This window comes from Dermacentor andersoni, chromosome 2 (genome assembly GCF_023375885.2).
Source record: "Dermacentor andersoni chromosome 2, qqDerAnde1_hic_scaffold, whole genome shotgun sequence".
NCBI lineage: Eukaryota > Metazoa > Arthropoda > Arachnida > Ixodida > Ixodidae > Dermacentor > Dermacentor andersoni.
Genome location: NC_092815.1, coordinates 204000296 through 204014467, shown reverse-complemented (window position 1 = coordinate 204014467; position 14172 = coordinate 204000296). Strand labels below are relative to the sequence as shown.

The following is a 14172-nucleotide window of genomic DNA, read 5'->3' as shown; positions in this document are numbered from 1 at the left end:
TCAGACAGCCTGTTGGCGGCAGTCCGAGAAATGCCAATTCATTGCTTGATAATGATAATGAAGGCTCACACATGCATGGCCAAGACCTATGATAGTTTTTGTTTCAATGATTTCTCTTGTAAGCTGATTATGACTACGACCTAGAATGGCGCATTCATTTAGAACAGGTTCGCAACCACACATTTTGCAGTGTTGTGCAAGAAACCCCCACCTGCAATACAATTCTTAGCATTGTAACCATGTTTGCACAGCCTATCATTCAGGCATCGGCCAGGACATTGTACAGGTTCTGCAGGTGGTCCCCGTCATCAGAGCAGGTAACCAGGATGTCGCCCAAGTACACCACCACATGCCTTACACCAAGTACATCACCCAAGAACAAAAAAACCACCAATGGCCGGGGCTGAGGCCGTGCCAAACGGTAAGTGCATGTACTGGAAGAGGCCCAAAGTTATCGATATTGTGACATACTTCCGGGAGGCATCCTGAAGCACCAGCTGCTGGTAAGCGTCTGAGGTCGAGCTTCGTGAACTTCTGTCCACCGGACAACGCTGACCAGAGATCTTCAATCCAGGGCAGTGTGTACTTCTCCACGGTAGCGACGGGGTTGATGGTAACCTTGAAATCCCCGCAGATCCTGACACTGTCGTCTCGCTTGAGGACTGGTACAATGGGAGTGGCCCATTCAGACGTCTTGACGGGCGCCAGGATGCCCTTTCACTGTAACCGTTGCAGCTCCTGGGTGACCCCATCCTCCAGGGCGAACGGCAGTGGGCGAGGCTTGAAAAAAACGTGGCTGGGCTCCCTTGAGTGCATAGATGCCAGCCGTCGTGCAGGCAAATGTGCCCACCTCTGGCTGAAACAGGTACTTGAACTCGGTCAGGAGGCTGGGGACGTCTCTCACCACATGCAGGCTGGCTTCCTGGTACTCTGGCAGACGAACGCCCAATTTTGGCCCAGCAAGGTCAGCGACGACCCCTTGGTTAAGTAAAGGGGGAGGAATGCTTCCCGGTCGCCAAATTTAACGCTGACCTGGGATTGACCCTGGACCTGGGAGAGCTGCCCGGAGTAGCTGCGTAGCACCACGCCCGAAACCTCGACGGACACGCCGGGGAAGGTACACATGAACAGTTTCCCAGCCATGACCGACACGCTGGCCTCTGTGTCCAGCTCCATGAAAATGGGGTGCTCACAGACTTCAACAGTCAGCATGCATGGCGGCACAGATGATGGAACAAGTCTTATTTTGTTGTAGCGCAAGCTGAACAAGGACAACAGAAAGGCACATCTGACACACACAGCGCTAACTTTCAACAATAGATTTATTTCTCGTTCTCGTCGCTATATATACAACCTTGCAACGTCATTAAGCATGTGTAAAATTTTACATGTGCTATATGATTTTGCAAGGGCGTATATATAGCGACGAGAACGGGAAATAAATCTGTTGTTGAAAGTTAGTGCTGTCCGTGTCAGATGTGCTTTTCTGTTGCCCTTCTTCAGCTGGTGCTACAACAAAATAAGATATGCCGTACCAACAAGCCCCTATGGGGAACCAGCGCAGGAGTTTTCACGACGCCTGCAGCGCCGCCCTGGCGGTCAGAACGTGCACAATGCAGCCACTCCAGCGGACGAAAATTGCTACTGATAATGGTGTTGCGTGCCCTGAAAGTCGAAGGAAAACAAAGGACGCCGACGATACTGTTGCGTATACAAGTGCCACAACTACGTCGGGATGAGGGAGGATGTATCCTTCTGCGTCTTTCCATCTAAACCCTACGAACAACTCAAGCACTCAGGCGAGCGGAGTAAGTTCCCGTCTTGTCGCCCTGTCAAGCGGTGTCAGGCTGGTTTCTAAATCGAATTTCGCGTGTGTGCTTGGTTTATTCGATAGTGAAGACAGTCAGCCATGGCAGACAGTACAAAACAGCAGAATCTGCAGTCGGCATTTCATCGGAAACAAAATGAGCAATAGCATGCACCATCTGGCATATGTACCAACCATTTTTCCTTTGCAATACCACCGCCAAGCCCCTTCCAATGCCACCGCACCAAGCGAACGATACGAAAGGTAAATATTATCCATTCACTGCCAAGAATTATGTGGGAGGGAAGCTGCCTTGTAATATGAGTTGTGTGCGCATACTGCCGGTGCACACAGACTAAGCCGCCTATGTGTTTTTAAAAATGCGCATGCGGAAGAGGACTCGGCGCTGAGATGCGTCCGATAATATTATGTAATTAGTGCTAAATGTTGCCAGCGTTGTTACGGATCCAGCAGTGGAGCACTCAAACCTTTGCTCGCGCGACTCAGCTGATGCGATAAAGCTTTCTTCTCCATTGACTGCTGTGGCGAAGTAACATCAGAATTTTTTATGTCTAGCCAGAGAAATATGGAATGTCTTCAGGCCAACTAATACTTCCAAAACCATAGCGCAGCACGACCGGAGCCATAGCTGCTAGATTTGCGAGGCAGGCTGCCACGCAAGCATGGCAACGGCACACGGCGCAACCATTAAAGAAACACACGTGCTCGCCGCGACACACTGTGAAAAATATATAAAGCTTAAAAAGCTTCTTTCGTCAATTCTTCACTTGATGGCGCTAGCTTCCTTACGAAAACTGTCCACTTGAAGCGGCGCGAAAACGGAAACATACGAACTATAATACGGCCGCGCACATGTGTATCGTCTGGTCGTGTGGCTGAAATATGCCGCGTTTCGTCGCCAGGGCGGCGTGCAACGCACTCTTTTCGACGCGCGCCTATCCAGCGCTGGTTCCCCATAGCTACCCTCATCGATGGAACAAGGCCTGTGTGCCACATGTCGAAAATCGGCGGATCCTTGGCCACGACGTGGAGCCTGGCCGCGGAATAACTCGAGCCTGCGGCCTCACGTCTCCGCCGCGAACCCCTGCGATGGCTACCCTGGCCATGGTCTAGTGTGGAACCTGGGCTTGAACCAGGCTGCTGCTGCTGTCTGCTGTTCATCCTCCCCCCTTGGCATACCTGTGCCAGGTGCCCAGTTTTCCCACATGTGAAGCATCGTGCTTGTGAGAAGTAGCACTGTGAGGGGCATTGGGCACCACCACAGCAACCACAGGTACTGCCCTTTGTCGCCAACTTGTTGACCGCCGCTTCCGCCGACAGTGAGCCAGTCGTACATGCAATCTCGCCAGCGTCCTTGGCGGCAGCTTCCATCGCCAGTGCTGCCTTAACGGCGCCATCCAGCGAGGGGTCGGGAAGCTCCACAAGTAGCGTCTGCATGGCGGGATTGTTGATGCCACAGACAAAACGGTCCCAGAGCAACGAGTCCGGCTGGTCCCTGAAGGCGCAGGCACTCGCTAACCCTTGTAGTGCAGCAATGAACTGCCCGAGGATCTCTCCTTCCCGGCGACTCCGGTTATTGAAGTGGAAACACTCCACTAGTGTGGATGGTGCCGGGTTGAAATGCGAGCGCAGTAAGGTGAGCAGCTCACTCAGCATCTTAAAAGGCGGTGTGGCTGGCTTGAGAAGGTCGAGCAGGAGACTGAAGACGCGAGTCCCGCAGCTGGCCAGGAAAATGTCCTGCTGTTTGGCCTCGGGTGTGTCATTTGCCCGAAGAACACATGGACTTGCTCCTCATAGACTGGCCAGGCAGACCCATCTCCCTTGAACGGTTCGAGCCTTCCGTACAGAGGCATGGTGGCAGCTACGGAGGGAGGTGTTTCACCGCTCGCGGCAGCATGGGTCGATACGAGGGTACTCGTCACCAGTGTCATGATCTGTCTTGGTTCGTGAACGAGGGGGGGCTCGAGGCACCCTCCGTTAGAGTGACGTTCTGCGGAGTGGTGGTGAACGATGACTGATCACCAAGCAGCTGTGCTCGTCGGTGTTTATTTGTTGCGGTGACCAATGTTTTCCACCGAGCCTGGCGAGCCAACGAGGATTATGCCCGAGGGGTGCCACATGCTTGCTACAGTTGGGTGCCTCGCGAACAACGGAAGATGGCGCGCTTCTTCCCCTCTCTATCACTTTCACATGAGCGAGATTGAGATGCAATCATAGGCTCCCCTCGCACACTTTCACTTGTACATACAGCGTAGGGCGTGCGGCAATGGTGTTATCGCCCCTGGACTTTAAACAGAACCTTGCGTGAAGCGCTGAGGGGTCTCTCCCAAGCCTTTCCTCTATGGCAGGTCAGAGCAATGCTGGTCGGTGATGCTGCCAAGTGATTTGGCACGCTGCTGAGAGCATTCTCGGAGTGTGGTATGTTCTAATTAACCGTCACTAATGCTCGCATGTTCGAATTACTGGGCATTTTCACCCACTGGAATACACATAACCTTGAGGGAATCACAGCGTCAGTTCGAATAAATTGGGAGTTCGAATTAAGCATGTTCTCATTAACGAGATTTGACTGTAGTTCACATTCCGAATTAGCCATACTGATAAACTATAGGAATAACAAAAACTAGTCCTCCAAACACAGCTACTGTCTGTTTCAAACTTGATGCAATTATTTTACCATCCAGCCAATAGCAGTGAACAACCAGTATCATGCATTCAGTCACACTGTCAGAGCAAGCACACCCTTGCTAGTTGAAAGAACTGTGGCTCCTCGACATAAAATATTTAAGATGAAAAACCTCTGGAACATTACCTTTCACAATTGCGGCACACGACTGCTCAGCACACCAGCTGAATATCAAAAGTGCTTGTGAGACAAGCCTAACTGTTACTCACAACGCACCTGTACTAATCTCGCACCTTTAAATCATCCAATATATTTTTAAAATGTATGGTGCTTCTTTATAGCATTCCCTCTTTGACAAGAATGAAGTTCTGCAGGCTTATTCAATGCACCCCATGCACCAAGTCAAGAACTCATCAAAGATGGAGGGAACACTGCCGATGCTAGTTTCAAATGACCGAACTTGCCAGGCTAACAGTGCTTGTGCAGTACTGTCAGTAGCATGATGCCTGTAGTTCTCACCACTTTTCTGCTGCACTTCTACTGTGTTTCGTACATAACAGGCCAAGCTACGAAAGCTAAAGAGACTGCCATCACCGCTCGAATTGGCATACAAAAGATAGTGTCACATACAAAAGAAAGTTATAGGCATGCATCATGTAGTTTGCTGTAGTCCTGCACTTTTATGTCTGAAAATATGACGTATTCATTACATTGAAGGCATTGCAGATCTGAATTTATTCACTGCCAAACGAGCATGGATTGACACATTACTGCAACCAGCGGCTGCAGCACACCTCGTGTTTGCGACCAAAATGTAGAATGTTGAATGAAGCACAAAGTTTGACAAAAGATAGGTGATTTGACCTAAGTTCACATCCAGAAGTTATAGTTGTAATACATGACGTAGTTATTCCACAGAAAAAGTTGCATGTCACAAACAAGTGTACTGTGAAACATGCAGAGTGAGACTTCTATGACTGCAGTACTTGAGTAACTACCACAGCATTGCCTGCTAAACATGAGACCGAGTACAGACTTGAGGAAACCTCTAACTGAATGTTGAGGAGAGATGCATGGTGTACTCTGCCAGTGAATAACTTCTTCCTTTCTCGAACAGATTTCCTTGCTGCACTTGGTGCCAAAACCTCTCTGCTTCAGCTTGAAGCCCCTCCCACACTAGCACTTGCACCAGTCACACTGCACAAGAAAGTATAAACCAGCAGCGAGGTGAAAGAAGTTCAGTGGTGTGTGTCAGCTGCTCGCCGTCTATATAAAAAACATGTGAGATTGACTCGAACACCGACGGCCTGTTCGAACCTCATCCTCCTTCCTCTTTCTCTACAAGCGCCCATTCTTGACGATTATGACTATGAATCTATGACGATTAGACACTGAAAGTTGCTCAGATCTGAATGAATTGTTTCTCATAACTCTGTTTCATACCTAGCAGGCAAGGCTGTGGAAGCTATGCAAGTGGTGCACTCACAGAACTCTTGCTCCAAGCATTTCACAGTGCTGTGTTTTTGCAGTGAAGCCGTTAAGGAGAATTCCACAACAGTTCTCGTGCAGCAGCGGCAAAGTCCAAATCATCAGTATCAAAAATCAGTCCAAAGAACAGCCAACAACACAGCCTGCGTCAGAGCCCCACACCAGCCAGACAACCAGGGCATTGGTGAGATTGTGCAGCTGAATGCTGGCATCGATAATGTCCGTGTAGCATACAGGAACACACATTGGATATAATGGAAAGCATAGAAGTACTAAGCTTAGATACAGTGAAGCATTTGAAAAGGCTTGCGTATAGTGAAGGAATCTCACAATACATTTAACAAGTTTTCAAGGTCTTGTGTATATTTCGGGCTGTGCCAGAATCGACCCCTAGGACTTGCCGAATGGTCTTAAAACTCCCTTTCACAGCTTTGCTTTCATGTACGAGTTGCTTGGATTGACATTCATCGGAGAAGATTTTGGCCCAGGTTTAGTGTAAAAAAAGAATCAAGTGAAATGTTTTTGATCTGCGACACTTTCCATGGAATAACTACTTCATATATTACACTTTATTACAACTCCTAGACATGAGGTTACGTCAAATCACATTTATTTGTTCACCTCTGTAGTTCCAATAAGCTTTGGTCATGAGTGCAAGTGTTGCCCTGTGACTGCTGGCAGCAGACATCTGTCATTCCACTCATTTGGTAGTGAATACTAGGTTCAGATCTCTGACAGCTCCAACACAATATAATTACATCATATTTTTGGACATAGAAGTATGACACTCTATGTTACAAACTACATGATACATTTTGAAAGTGCACCTTGCTAATGGTGTTCTGTCTGCAATAATGTTGAGTATCCTGACCGAATGTGTCGTGACAGACAACCATAAAAATTATGAGAACAGTTGTGTTGTGGGATTCAGTGTCCCGAAAGTATGCATAACGTTATGAGAGACTCTGTAGTGGAGGTTAATCTTGACCCCTTGAATTCTGAGTTAGTCCACCTAAACTAAGAACGCAAGCGCTTTTGTATTTAGTCTCCATTTAAATGCGGTCACCACAGCCGGGCATCGAACCCATGACCTTGCGCTCAGCAATGCGATGCCACAGCAACTAAGCTACTCTGGTGGGTGGAGTGACCCACTGATACGAGCAGACTACTTACAAAAGCTCCTGGGCCATTGTTTGTTAAATCTGAAACAAGATGGTATGAGCAATCCACTCAGTGTGAGACAGTCTGCACTTTCCTTGCTTTGCATGTTTGCACTACCTCCACATTAGTGATGCAGTTCAATGGGGCACTTACCATTTCACAGTCATTTTGTTCAGCCTCCACTAGCCTTCGGGGCCTCATTCCCCTGAATGTGGCCATTTCCTCCAGTGTTTCTGCATAGCCCAAGGAAAGTTACTGACACACTAGAGAGAGACAGAAGTGATAAGGGAAAGGCAGGGAGGTTAACCAGGCAGGAGACCAGTGGGCTACACTGCACTGGGGAAGGAGACAGATAAGGAGGAAAAGTGCGCACTTTGCACAGGCACACACACAGTGAGGTGTTCACATAGGCTGGTAAATATCTAGAAAGACAAGCAATTTATTCTGTAGATAGAAAGCCAGCGAAGAAAACAGCTGAACATTGTACACATGCTTTCCTTTGCTCCAGAATGAACACGAAGACAGTTTTCCAGGAATTTCAGTGCAACCTGCACATTAATGGGGAACATAAATTGCCAAATTTTCGCCTTCGTGGATTTCTTGACCAGTCCATGTAAGTCGTCGTACTAGCCGTTAAACAACCACATTTCTTTTTGTTTAGCTATTTAAAGCAACACTAAAGACAACAATAAGTTGGGCTGCTTTAGTAAACTATGCTTCTACAATACAAAAAAAAAGAAGAAACCCTTACCACGACAATAAGTTTGCAAGCCAGTACAGATGCTAGAACGGAAAGATGGGCGGCAATGGTGCCTTGAAGTTCCCACACCAGCTTGCCCTGACATCATTGGTTTTGACAGTGTCTGCTCAGGCCTAGTTAACTTTTTGTAGAAATGAGCCAGAGGCTTAACTTAGCAAGTTTTAAGAACATTTGCAGAGCCACTACAGCTGAAATAAGTAAAAGAAAAAAAGAAGGCTTTGCATTTCTGATATCGCACAGTCACTGGAGCTTTGGAATTAAATAAGCAAATTGCAGTTTAGCCTTCATTTTCTCTTTTAGTAATCGTCTTACCATGAAATTAAATAAAATACAGTTTAAAACTAAGGCTTTATCTGTCCAAGCTTATTAACACAATGAGCATTCTTAGGGCACTTCACACACATCGCGCATCGGCCGCGCATGTTCCCTTGGCAGTGCATCGAGCTGCTCTGCCAAGGGAACAGGGTTTAAAACTTGGGTCAATGATCATGTGGCACTGTGTACCTATGTGCCACATGCCTTTGATGCCGACATGGGCCACTGCGGTTGCGGGACTGGCTATGTACTGCTGTTCAACGAATTTCTTTGATGCCAACTTGGGTCACGGGGTATGTGCCAGTAGATGTGTCCCGCTCTTGAAAAAAGCCTTTGACACCAATAGACAGTGCAACATCTGCAGTGGAAAGCCGCTTGCAGTAGCAGTGGGTGAGGCGCCTGGGTGCATTTTGATCAGCCAATTTTGCAATGAGAGATTTCAACCAGACAAATATACCATTATAAAACCTTTAATATTTCTCCCCTGCTTGGCAGGATAACCCACTTCATGTCCTTTAACGACAGCAGCCCGATGCTTTAGCAAGCTGTGCCACAAATGCACTGAGGGTGTGCCACTCTTCAATTAACCTCTCGGCAACTTGGGTCACCGAGTATGTGCATTTGAATGTGACCAGAGAGAGAACCGATCCCAGCGTATGCACGCAACGTTGCGCTACGTATCTAGGAGGCCATGTGCAGGCTTCTTGGCAGTGCTACTAGATGGTGCAGCATATCCAGAAAGAAGCATGAGAGAGGAGCCTGGCTGCAGCGTGATGCATTCCTCAGCACATTTACCGGCACGCCATGCACTTCAAAAACAATGTGCAGGCTTCACGCCAACGGCACTACACGGTGTACAAGAAGGTGTGAGAGAGGAGCACAGCTGAATTCTGGAACTTTACGTGCCAAAATTATAACTTGGTTATGAGGCATGCCATAGTGGGGCACTCCGGATTAATGTTGACCTTTCACGTGCCCCCAATGCACTGGACACGGGTGTCTTTGCGTTCTGCCCCCATCGAAATGTGGCCACCGCGGTAGGGATTCGATCCTGCAACTTCATGCTTAGCAACGCAACGCCATAGCCGCTAAGCCACCACGGCGGGTCATGAGTACAGCTGCAGTGCAAGCCTCACATATATAAGGCATTTTAACGGTGGCAATACTTTGTGTCACTAGATTGTTTCAGTGCTAAGTGCGTTACTGTCGACAGTCATTGCGAGATCTTATTGTCTTTAGTGTCCCTTAAAGAAAAAAAAGACATCTCCCTGCAGGCCCGAAGCAACTACAGTAGCTGTGTCAGGAACCTAGTTCTGTGGCACAGCCTCAGGGAAACGAGATGAACGTACAGTCGACGTCAAAAGTTTATGGTCTGCAGCACCTGAGAAAAGCTTGAATGTTCCCATTGCCTGGTATTCAGATTTGCAGCCTCTCCTAGAATATGTGAACAATATAGCATATGTTTTTACTGACTACAGTAACAAACTTCTCAGAAACTGAATATTTTCACAGATCCCATGGTCCGTAAACATTTATTTGCCAACTGCAGAGACACCACAAGAGAAGTGACGACTAGGTAACTGATTAACCATTTACTCTAATATACGTATGAAAGGCAAGCACCTTAAGTAAACTGTGAAATATAGCTAACTTAAAAAGAAAGTCCGTGCCAACTGCCTGGCATACCTTTAAACAATTTTTTTTTTATTTAACATACTGTTAGTCCCACTGGGACTGTTACAGGAGTGGATTTATCAGCAAGATACAGGAATACAGTATACAGTACAGTACAGTAATACGCCAGTTACACATCAAGCGGGCAACAATACAAACAGTATACAGTACAGTAAAGTAATACGCCAGTTACACACCGAGTGGGCAACAACACAAAATCAATACAGTCTGAACATAATCATCAGGTCTGGATTGTTGACAAGACTGACGAGGCTGCGAGCACAGCGAACTTTTTCAAGGAATCCTGCGCAATTATAGATTTATCTAGGCTGTTCCATTCTCTTATGGCTCGAGGGAAGAGGGAAAAGTAATATGTGTTGTTAGCACAAGAGTATTCATTAATCGTAAAGTCATGATTGTGACGTGTTTCTCTAGAACGATTAAAACTAATGTAAGTAGCAGGATCCATGTTAAATGCGTTATGAATTAATTGATAAAGAAACTTGAGTCTATGGAGTGTGACGCGGCTTGATGAGGTGGCTAGGCTTGCGTAGGAAAGCAGCTCTGTGGGAGAATCAGTGCGCCGGTATCTATGGTAGATAAAACGAACAGCTTTTCGTTGAACTGATTCGAGCATGTGTACATCTTTTTGCATATATGGAAACCAGACGACGTTTGCATATTCTAAGATTGGACGGATAAGGACTTTATATGCGAGTAACTTGGTATCTGAAGTCGCAAACGCAAGGTGCGCTTAAGGAAGTATAAACTGTTCATTGCTTTTTTGGTAATGTTTTGTACTTGGGTTTTAGAGCTGAGATTATCAGAGATAATCACACCAAGGTATTTCTTTTAAGTTACTGTTCTGAGAGCGCCGTTGCCAGTACCGTAAGGGAAATTAAGTTTTGTTTTCTTATTTGTGACAGACATCACCACAGTTTTTTCCATATTGATTGCCATTTGCCATGTATTGCACCACTTTATGACGTTGCCCAAAGCTATGTTTAACCTTATTTGGTCTGCATGAGTGTTTATTTTTTGGTATAGCACGCAGTCATCCGCAAAGAGACGCACAATTGAGTGGTACATAGAACATTCTTTGTTACAGGAAAATTAAGCTCCCAGTTAACTGATAAATAATCCAGCTGTAAAAGGAAGTTCTTAAGGAAAGCGCATAAGAAAGAAAAAAGGTTTAGGAAAGCTTTCAAATCAAAATTGAAAGTGTAGAACAAAGAGCAGCAGTAGCATTTTCCTACGCCTTTGCAGTCATACACTTTCATACATCTTTCTTTGTTCGTTATGTGCTTAGTTCAGGCACCTCTTACACCTGGATTATTTACAAGTTAACTTAGTGTTTAGTTCTTCTGAGAAAGTTAATGTCTTTGTATAACACTCAGTAGTTTGAAGGCACGCCAGCCAAAAGAACATGATGACGCACATCCTTTACAGTTTCATTTGACATTTAAAACACTTGCACTTTGCACATGGACCAGCAAAATATAATAAGGAATTGATAAAAGGTACTCTGTTGGTGAGAAAACCTTTTTTATTCCTGACCATATTCACAATAATGGGTGACAGAAAGTGGCGTGGCCAGTAATTCTTCTCATGAAGAGGTGTCCATCATGCATGCTTTGTACAAGCTATACAGAAAAAAATTCAAGGCTATTCAATGACTTTCAAGGCCCTTCTAGGAGGTTTTCAAGGATTTACTACGAAGATGTATTTCGTAGTTTTGCAACACAAAAGTATTTTCAAAAAAATTAATATTTTTATTGCACTCAATGTGGAATAACATATCTGTCAAGATGCACCAAGGAAAGTTCAAGAGACCTCTTGAAGCTTTGCCTCAATGCCTTTATGCTTCTATGCCTCAATCTCTTTGTTCAGGTTTAACAATTGTTCAGCCTTAGCCTTTGCCGCTTTTCTCATGGAATTTGATTTATGTAAGTGAGGTCATTGGCTGCTTCCGCCTTTTCAGCATAGTTATCTGCTGATACAGTCAGGTCGCTAACAACTGCTTCCAGTATCTTCCTTTTTTTATTGAGACTGTCAAGCTGGTCCTCAGCACAGCACTTTTTTTACTGCTTGACACGTTCTTGTTCCTGCCTTTTCTGGGCTTCCAAGTAAGCACTATAATGACGCCTTGCAGCTGATAAGGCCGTCCTCAAATCTTTTCTGATGACAATGTTAAAGATACCACCTGCTTTTTTCACTACATCGCACACAATTTGTTGCGAGATGTAAGGGAGGCCTTTCAAGTTCTCTACAGAGATCTGCCGGTTTATGCTAAAGCCTCTCTCAACAGTGGCCTGACCATGGCTTAGCACAAGCAAAGATTTTACAACTTTCCACAGCTCTGCATAAGAAGCATTGAACTGCAAAAGTTCACTAAAAAGGTGTCCAGACTGGTGGCTTTCTCGAAAAATCGCAGTTCATGTTTTTCTTGTAACAGCTCCGTGTACTCTGCAAGTACAGAGTCTCGATGCTGATCTGTCAGCCTCCCTGCCACAATGATTGCTTCCAACACTTTCTTGAGGCCTGCCAGGCACTCATTAGGCCTGCAGCACATTTGCGGAGGGTCAAGTGAGTAAAGGCCTCTAACCACTGGGAACCTCAAGAGGCTCTTCTCAAGGACCTTCTTCGTCACTGCGACTAGGAACTGCTTACACTCCATCTTGAACTGAAATATATCTTTTGCACTTCTATTGCACTTCTTCACGATTTGTTCGACTGTGTGACCAACGTCCATTTTTTTCCAGTGGTGTATGATTCTTTGGGTCCTCTATATCAATTTGCAGCAGGCCAGTGATCCCCGCTGCTGAAGACAATGTCGAACACTTGATAAACTTTGTCATTAACTTTCTGACTATCGTCTCCAAGTCTCTCACCAGAAGAAATAACATCGGTTTGTCTGTTTGGTATTCCATTAGGAATGGCGTCAGTGTGGCAGCAACACTAAGAGCAAAGTTCAGCTTTGCCACTACTAATGTGTCCCGAATGCATTCAACAATGTTCTGAAAAGACACACACTTCGGCAGACTTACTTGCTTCTTCCTTGTGGATTCTACAAGCTTGTGCACATCACTCCAGAGTTCCAGAGCTCTTTCGATGACAGCCACATTCTCAACCCAGCAATGGGCAACATATTTAAGAGGAAATACTGCCTTCCCAGTGACTGCTGAAAAATCATGCCTCCTTGCTGGGGCATCCTCAAACTGCGCAGAGACTGGACAAAAGGGTGTCGAGTCTCCACTTGCTCGCTATGACGCCTGCCTTGTAGGCATTGTGCACAGCGTGGAGGCTACAAGTACCCAAGTCAAGACAGTGGACTTGAAAGTTTTCCTGCAGGTGAGATTGCAGCATCTTGAAGAACTTGAGGTTCACGTTGGGTCCGTCCATTGAGATTTGAAGAATCTTTGCCAGCGGCGACAGTTCTAGTGCACTCAAAAGTTGGTCTTGAATATCCTCAGCCGTTGCATGCCCCATGAAAACAGATGTGTAGTACTTAGCCATCACCTTTTTGGACGAGTCCCAAAATCTTATGTGCACGTCCATTTGCTTCTCTTGCAGGCACTTATTAGCAGACTCATCAAAAAGTACGACATAGTTTTCGCACTGCTCTATATCTCGTTGCAGCGATCATAGAAAAAAAGGTCTGAGGCCGTGGCAGGTCATGTAAGCACATTTCTTCTCACCACATGAGAAGCCTTTAGCGATCTCGCTATCAGGAAACCTGCATTTAAACAACTTGCCTGTTTCCGACAACGATTTGTAGGAGTAGTGGGATGTGACTAACTTCAGCGTACATAATATTTCTGCATCTGTCACCAGCTCGTTGACCTTGCACGCGCTGTTGACGTCAGATGACTGCGACAGAGTATCTATGGGTCGTGCACTCACGCTAGCGGAAAAATACTCGCGCACCGAACCTGCCGCTGCGCTCTTCATACAGGCGCTGTGCTTTGCACTCTTCATGTGGCTTTTCAGTGCAGACTCGCCCATGGCAACCAGGTCGAAGCACTTCCCGGATGGTTTGCATTTTGCTTGATGTGGATTCGTTGCATCCGGTGCCACCCAATCCTTATAGGTGCTGTTACTGAGCCACGCGCTTTGAAATTTACACTTTCGAGGCATTTCAGTGCATTGCGGGATTGCTGCAGTCACACACAGAGAACTGTCTGAACCCACGGCTGCCCAAAGGGTCAAACGTCATCATACGCATGTGCAACGCAAAACCACGAGACGCCGAACCAACGGCCGGTGATGCCGATAGTGATACGGCCGTAGACTTTTGAACAGGCGATCACACCACTTCAA

At 46.3% G+C, this 14172-nt stretch overlaps 1 protein-coding gene and 1 pseudogene across 2 annotated transcripts in view; both read right to left on the bottom strand.

Moving 5' to 3' along the window:
* LOC129387165 (uncharacterized) overlaps positions 1–14172 on the bottom strand; it is a 107076-nt gene that overhangs the window by 58694 nt on the left and 34210 nt on the right. For both annotated transcript variants that reach the window (XM_055075886.2, XM_055075885.2), the window contains exon 2: positions 7257–7336. In XM_055075886.2, coding sequence (XP_054931861.1) covers positions 7257–7336 — 80 coding nt within the window. The remainder of the gene's footprint in view (positions 1–7256; positions 7337–14172) is intronic.
* Positions 11345–13410, bottom strand: LOC140216000 (uncharacterized; annotated as a pseudogene).